The sequence below is a fragment of the Sebastes fasciatus genome, chromosome 11 (genome assembly GCF_043250625.1).
Source record: "Sebastes fasciatus isolate fSebFas1 chromosome 11, fSebFas1.pri, whole genome shotgun sequence".
NCBI lineage: Eukaryota > Metazoa > Chordata > Actinopteri > Perciformes > Sebastidae > Sebastes > Sebastes fasciatus.
In genome coordinates this window covers 31,398,225-31,405,933 of record NC_133805.1, presented here as the reverse complement: position 1 = coordinate 31,405,933, position 7,709 = coordinate 31,398,225, and the positions used below count along the sequence as shown (strand labels likewise).

The following is a 7,709-nucleotide window of genomic DNA, read 5'->3' as shown; positions in this document are numbered from 1 at the left end:
TCACCACCATTACTGAGGTAGTATTCATCAGTTTTCCACAATCAGTCAGAATTAACAGACCCTTCTGGGTCGTCATCCTTCATGGGCAAGATCAGCAACCCCACAGCCATGTAAGGCACATCCTAGTGAAATGATAAATCATGATCACTGGTCTCAGAATGGAATTGCTGACATAAATGAGAAGTACAGAGCTGCAACAGTCAGTCTATTCATCGATCAGGCGATCGACAGATAATTAATTGGCAACTATTTTGATAATTGATGAATCTTTTCAGTCATCTTTCAAGCAAAAGTTCCAAACATTTGATGGTTTCGGGTTCTCAAATGGCAGAATTTGCTGCTTTGACTTGTCTTACATTAAAGTAAATTTGGACTAGTTGGTCGCACAAAACAAGACATTTGATAACATTTTCAACTCTAGAAAATTGTGATGAACATTTTTCACTGTCTTCTGATATTTTATAGACCAAATGATTAATCGATAATAGAAATAATTGCGAGTTGCAGCCCTAATGAGCAGCTGTTGGAGTGATTCTGCATGTGAGCATGTACACGCTTTTACTTTGAAAAGATAATAAAGGAGGGCCCTGAAAATAGAAAAAAAAGTTATTACATTTGTCTCTTCATTGTGCAACATGACATCAAATACACAACAAATAGATTAAATAATCTCAACTTTCCCTATCAGTGTTACCTGACTGATGCCATGCCTATGTTTGGTCATAAATTATTAATTAGTTGTGGCCTGTTTCTGAGACAAAATTGTCTATTTGATTGGGAAATTTAAAAATATTTATACTTGATTTCCATATAATGTTCCACTACTTTATATCTACAGTATATTGACCTTTTTCTTATTGTAGACTCATTGTAAATGTTACCATTATGCTTATTGTTACTTATTGTACATTTTATACTTGCTCTCTTTTAAAGGGATAGTTCAGATTTTTTGAAGTGCTATTGTATGAGGTACTTATCCACAGTCAGTTTATTACCTACAGTAGATGACAGTTTGGAGAAACAGACAGGAGTACGGGCACAGAAGCAAAGCAATGCACTGCTGTGGAGGGGTCCGGCAGCAAAACGTATTTTAGCCACCTTAAAAAAAATCAATACCAGTTTAAGTGTACACTGTATTTAGAATATTTTCAACACTTTACTTTGCCGTCAAATGGGGAACTGAAGCCGTTATCTATACTCTTTACAAAGCCCAAGACTGTTGTTTCAAAGGGTTAGTCCGGATTCACCAAAGTCACCCAATAACACAAACAAACTAACCGATCGAGGAAGCAGTAGACCAGCAACTCCGGTGTTCTGCGAGGTAAAATTACTGTTTTTGTTTTTTACTTTGCAGAGAGTAAAATGGCTTCAGTCCCCCATAGGAAAGGGCTGTCTGACAGCAAGGTAAAGCTGTGGAAATATTCTAAATATAGTGTACACCTAAACTGATATTGATCATTTTAGGTGGGCCTTTTTTTAGTTGGCTAAAATCTGTTTTGCTGCCGGCGCCGTCCACAGCAGTACATTACTTTACTTCCATGCGGTAACTCCTGTCTGTTTCTCCAAACTGGGGGCACACTGACCGCCATCTACTGTAGGTAATACACTGACTATGGAGAAGTACCTCATACAACCCCACTTCCAAACAATCCAAACTATCCCTCTAACTATTTAATTTTGCACAATCTACTTGAGACGGTAACGAAGCATTTCATTGCACATTTTACTTGTATGATTGAGTATGTGACAAATAAAATCTGAATTTGACATTTGGGATAATGTCTCCATTCAGAGAACCATGGTGACTTATGTAACCTTACATTACATTTGTTACATTGCACACTGTAGTAGGTCTTAGAGGCTTTTGGGATTTTAGCTCAGGTTACCTCAGACAACCCTGTAGTGATGTCACAGCGATAGCCAATTGGGGAGATGACGAAGAGTACAGGTTGCTCAATAAGACAACAGCTTGCACAAATAAATGAAATGTTACACTTTGAATCTGTTTGCAGTCTTTCAGTATGACACATTTATTACCAACAGTCATTTGAACCTGGATGGGTGTCTCAAAGGACTAAATAAATTTACATCATTATATACTGTATCCAGCTGACTTTTATATTTGATATAAATAATAAAAACAGTGGTGCATGTACTGCACTGCTGACACCAACTTGTGTGTTATTGAGCAATTCTTTCAAAATATTTCAACATTAAGCGAAACAAAAAGACTCGTCATGAACAACTTTAAATGAATATTTCTACTGAGATCAATCCTTCTGACTATAATGGCAATATGAATGACATCACCATTGCTCTTTATTGAAAAGAAGTTACCATTTCTTTTTCCAGAAGGGATTTAAAGGGATAGTTTGGGTGTTGTATGAGGTACTTATCCATAGGCGTATTACTTACTATAGATTACGGTCTGCGTGCCCCCAGTTTGGAGGAACAGACAGGAGTACCGACACCAGAGCAAAGAAATACAGTGTTGTGGACGGCCAGAAAAAAACTATTTTAGCCACCTAAAAGGAAGGCTCACTAAAATCAATGTCCGTTAAAATGTACGCTATATTTAGAATATTTTCACCGTTTTATCTTACCCTTTCCTTCTCCTTTCCGACGAAGTGAAACTTATCTATGCTCTCTTCAAAGCCACCAGAATCCGTTGACTAAAACAGTATAGATAAGTTTCACTTTCAGTTCAGTTCACCATCGGAAAATATTCTAAATATAGAGTACAATTAAACGGATATATCGATTTTATTAGGTGAGCCTTTCTTTTAGGTGGCTAAAATGTGTTTTTTCGATGGCCCCGTCCACAGCAGTACATTGCTTTGCTCCGGTGTCAGTACTGCTGTCTGTTTCTTCAAATTGGGGGCGTGCCAACTGTCATTTACTGTAGGTAATACACTGACTATGGATAAGGACCTCATACAACCCCACTTCAAAACACCCAAACTATCCCTTTAAAGTAGAAATGACTGTTTGGAATGAGTTGCTTCATACTTCCATGAAAGGCTCCTGATTTCTGTTGCATCATTTGTTCTTGTATTTATGTGATTAATACTGTGGGCTTGTGTGTATTTAACCTTTATAGCACAGCAAACTCACCAGCGGTTGTGTTCTGTGGGTTGTGTTGTAGTGAAGTGAAGATAGCTTGGCCGGGAATCTCTTAGCAAAGGACAGAAAAGGCTGAACCTTGTTAATTTTTAATAGATGTGTCAGCTGACTCTCTTCGATTTGAAGATAATGATGAGCTTTCTGCCAAACTGCACCAGAGGACGTTAACGGTAAGCATGGACCCCCATTGAAATAAGCTGAATGTTTTATTTAAACTAGGAGGACTTGGACTTAATAAATTGAAGCGACATTTGGAAGTTTAGAAACGAACCTTTTAAATGTGGAGACAACATGTGTGATAGAATACATGTGTAAAGCTGTAAAACCTTTTCCTTCATTGTGTTATATACAAGGTTGTAAAATTGTTCTTTGCCATTTCATTTCAAATTCAATTTTGTTCGCTTGGTTTTATTCTTATTTACAAGGTTGTTTGTTATTAAATACTATTGTGACCTAACGTTTTCCTTTCATATGGACAGGCTGTAAAGATGCGTAGGATCTTCGCTAGTTGTGCACTCGCAGCGCTGCTGCTGGCTGCAGCCTGGGCAGACCACCACCAACACCACCACCACCACCACCATGATGGCTCTGATCACAGCCATGAGGGAGAAATGAGCTGCCACAAGCTGTCGTCTCCCAATGCTGACTTTGCCTTTGCCCTCTACAAAAACCTGAATGCCAAGGCTGCTGCTGGAAAGAACATATTCTACTCGCCGCTGGGCATCTCCACCGCCCTGTCCGTGCTGTCTACAGGGGCTCGTGGTGAAACCCACAGCCAGCTGTTCTCCAGCTTGGGATACAGCACCTTAAACCAGACTCAGGTCAACGAAGCATACGAGCATCTTTTCGACATGCTTGGACACAGCCATGAGAATCAGCAGCTGGATGTCGGTAACGCTGTGGCCGTGCGCTCTGGTTGCGATCCTCTGGAGAAGTTCCTGAAGGATGTCAGGCACCACTACTCTGGTGAGGTCTTCAACGTCAACTTTACCGATCCTGCTGAGGCTGTAGCTGAGATCAACAGATACATCGCTAACAAAACCCACGACAGGATCAAAGACATGGTGAAGGACCTGCACCCTGATATGGCCATGATGCTTATTAACTATGTCTACTTTAAAGGTAAGAAGTGAATTCAAGTCCATGTCTCAATGTGTAGTTTACCAACAGGCAAACAAGTATGATGATTGTAGACTGTAGAGCATTCTTCAACTTTTAAAAACAACTGACAATAATAATTTGAACTGACATATCTACTCACATCTCCCCCCCCCTCACTGCCTCATTCAGGAGAGTGGAAAAAACAATTTAATCGTGACATGACACGCAAGATGGACTTCCATGTGGACAAGACCACCAAAGTTCAGGTGGACATGATGATGAGGACGGGTGACTACGACACCTACTGGGATGTTGACAACCACACCACCGTCGTCATGCTGCCCTACAAGGGCAGCACCTCCATGATGATCGTCCTGCCTGATGAAGGCAAGATGACGGAGGCGGAGGGCATCATCAACAAGGACTACATCAAGCACTGTCGAAACTCAGTCTCTATGGAGTAAGATGAATCTTTATTTTTGAATCCTCATCCTCTAGAGATTGAGTAAATGTTGACTGGATTAGATGTATTTGATTTACTAGAAACAACAAGTAAGGTGTTCATGATTAGCACAGTTTAACTTCATTATACAAGCTGTACTTTAACTGTATATTACAGTGTTTGTGACCCCGGTGTTGTTCTGTTTCTTAGATATGTGGATCTGTTCCTACCAAAGTTTTCCATCTCTGCTGATGCTTCTCTGGAAAACACACTGAAAGAAATGGGCATAACCGACGCTTTTGAGGACAGGGCTGATTTCTCTGGCATTTCTGACGAGGTCAAAATCAAAGTCTCAAAGGTAGGAGAGGCAAACCTTTCTTCTTAGGCTCATTATCAATTTAAGTTCTTATGAACAACATGGGAACCACGCCCCCTTTTGGAGGAAAAGAATCCAACGTCCCTCATAGACGGTAACAGAGTAAACAGTTGAAACATGTCTCCAAACTTCTAAACAAACCAGTAATAGTAATAACGCTATGCTGAAGAGTTGCTGTGTAGTTGGTTGCACCAACAAGAAATCCCCAAACTCTGATCTCTGATTTGTTTGTAGGAAAAGATCGTACGTTAGTACGTTTGTTACATAAAATAAGTACACTTGTTTTGTAACTGTCGTTAGCTAAGTACAGAAGTTACGTAACAAAACTACAGTACAATAAGTCACTGTTGACTTGGCTTCACACAGGACACGAACAGTGGTCTCCTGGCTCAAAGTCCTGTGTTTGTTGGACCCATAGATATAAAACAGACCCATCCAATATCCACTCCCGCCCACCCTATGCAAACGTTCCCTCTCTTTATCCTACGTCAGTGGCTCTGACTGTCTAATAATGAGGCGGATGGGTGTATGTTGTTGGAGTTAGTTCAAAGCCTGGTGCGTGTCATACAGACACTATAGGGTGCCTCAGTTGCATCGGTATTTGACAAGTTGGGAGTTAAAACGGGTTAACAGAACAGTGACATGTTGAAAAACACTCCCTTAAGCTTCTACATTTTTTTTCTAGATCTGCACTTCGTTTCAAACTAGACTCTGACTGCCCCCTTTTTCCTCTACAGGTGTCCCACAAGGCCACGCTGAGTGTCACTGAGATGGGAACAGAGGCAACGGGGGCCACTATTATCGAAATGATATTTCTCAGTTTGCCACCATCAGTCAGAATTGACAGACCCTTCTTGGTCTTCATCCTGGAGAACTCCACTGAGAACATCCTCTTCATGGGCAAGATCAGCAACCCCACAGCCATGTAAAGGCACATGCTAGGAAAATGATAAATCACGGTCACAGGTGCCATCATGAAGATCTTATCAGGCTGTAGCAGGAATGTAGCAGGAATGTGCTTGTGTGCATGTATATCTTTGCAGGGGAGTTTTCACTGGTCTCTGAATGGAACTAATTCTACAAAAGTATCATTAAAGAACATTTTGTTGATGTAAATGAGATGTAGAGCTGCAAAGATTGATCAGTCAGTTAGACAGAAAATTAACTATTAACTATTTTGATAATCGATGAATTTCTTCAGTGAGCATGTACATGTCTTTTACTTTGTAAAGATAATAAAGGAGTGCCCTGAAAAAAGAAAAAAAGTGATTCAATTGTTCTATGCATTGTGCAGCATGACATCACATCCACAATAAATAGATACAACATATTTAAATTAGGGCTGTCAAAGTTAACGCGATAATAATGTGTAATTCGTTTTAACTGGCAAGGCCATTTTCAAAGGTGACCCTTGACCTCTGACCTCCAGATATGTGAATGTAAATGGGTTCTATGTGTACCCACGAGTCTCCCCTTTACAGACATGCCCACTTTATGATAATCACATGCAGTTTGGGGCAAGTCATAGTCAAGTCAGCAAATCTCTCTAGAAGGAACATTTTGAAAAGATAAAAAATATGCGATCAATTTGCGATTAATCACAATTAACTATGGACAATCATGCGATTAATCGCGATTAAATATTCAAATGGATTGACAAACCTAGTTTAAATAAGATTAAATAATCTCATCCTTCCCTGCCAGTGTTACCTGCCTGATGCCATGCCTATATTTGGTCATAAATTATAAATAAATTGTGGCCTGTTTCTGAGATAATCTGTCATTTTTCATTATAAATCCGGGCTATGTGGATTGACTGGAGGAGAATACTCAGCATAATTTTATCTAGTGGCTTAACAGTTAAGTTTTATGTGGCCGATGACACAGTGGAGAGAGGATGTGTAACCAGATGGCCATCGGCCTCACATGACTCCTCGCCCTTTGACCTGTCAACAGAGGAGTTGCTACAGGAGTATTTACACAATCAGTACACATACACTTTGTCTCCCGTGTCAGCACCAACACACAGTGACTTCTTTTTTGATTGTATGGTGATCACTTCTATTCTGGAAACTGTTCAGAAACCCCCGTATTGTCAATGTAGCTAGGAAAGCCATCCATCCTCTGTAGTTTGTGGCTGTAAAGTTTCATGAGGCTGTGATTATCCTAGAGGTCACCACAGGTCATTTTATACTGGGAGGTCAAATAAAAAAAATATGGTCTCAATACAATGAAATGGCTATCATCACACATGAATACAGTTGGGCTCATTGGTTCCACAAGAGTCTCAGCTTCACAGTGATACCCAATTTATGCAATTCAAGAGTGTTTAGGGACCCCAATGCATGTGATTGTCATAAAGTGGGCATGTCTGTAAAGGGGAGGCTCGTGGGTACCCATAGAACCCATTTACATTCACATATCTGGAGGTCAGAGGTCAAGGGACCCGTTTGAAAATGGCCATGCCAGTTTTTCTTCGCCAAAACTTAGCCTAACTTTGGAGCATTATTTAGCCTCCTTCCCGAGGCTAGACCAATGGATTCCTTAGATTTTCTAGTTTCATATGATCGCCCACGATCCTGCAGGTCTCAGGGGCTTTTAAAGGACAATAGCACTATTTTATAAGTTTTATTGTCATAACTAAAACATCATGTACTATAGGCCTAC

The 7,709-nt window shown here is 40.2% G+C and overlaps 1 protein-coding gene across 2 annotated transcripts; it reads left to right on the top strand.

The window, feature by feature from the left end:
• Window positions 1-3,136: 3,136 nt before the first annotated feature.
• Window positions 3,137-6,307, top strand: LOC141777730 (alpha-1-antitrypsin homolog). Of its 2 annotated transcripts, none has more exons than XM_074652245.1 (5): window positions 3,137-3,293; window positions 3,603-4,245; window positions 4,414-4,684; window positions 4,877-5,024; window positions 5,780-6,307. In XM_074652245.1, the coding sequence occupies exons 2-5, from the start codon at window positions 3,612-3,614 to the stop codon at window positions 5,969-5,971; spliced, it is 1,245 nt and encodes a 414-aa protein (XP_074508346.1). In that variant the 5' UTR covers window positions 3,137-3,293; window positions 3,603-3,611; the 3' UTR covers window positions 5,972-6,307. The 2 variants fall into 2 exon arrangements, with proteins under 2 accessions (XP_074508346.1, XP_074508345.1); XM_074652244.1 differs by lacking the exon at window positions 3,137-3,293 and adding an exon at window positions 3,318-3,476.
• The last annotated feature ends 1,402 nt before the right edge of the window (window positions 6,308-7,709 follow it).

Bases quoted from the DNA above. Each gene is read 5' to 3' on its own strand.
- LOC141777730 (XM_074652245.1), top strand. From the start codon at position 3,612: ATGCGTAGGATCTTCGCTAGTTGTGCACTCGCAGCGCTGCTGCTGGCT. The intron at 4,685-4,876 runs GTAAGATGAATC...TCTGTTTCTTAG, and splicing joins CGAAACTCAGTCTCTATGGA to ATATGTGGATCTGTTCCTAC. The intron at 5,025-5,779 runs GTAGGAGAGGCA...TTTCCTCTACAG, and splicing joins TCAAAATCAAAGTCTCAAAG to GTGTCCCACAAGGCCACGCT.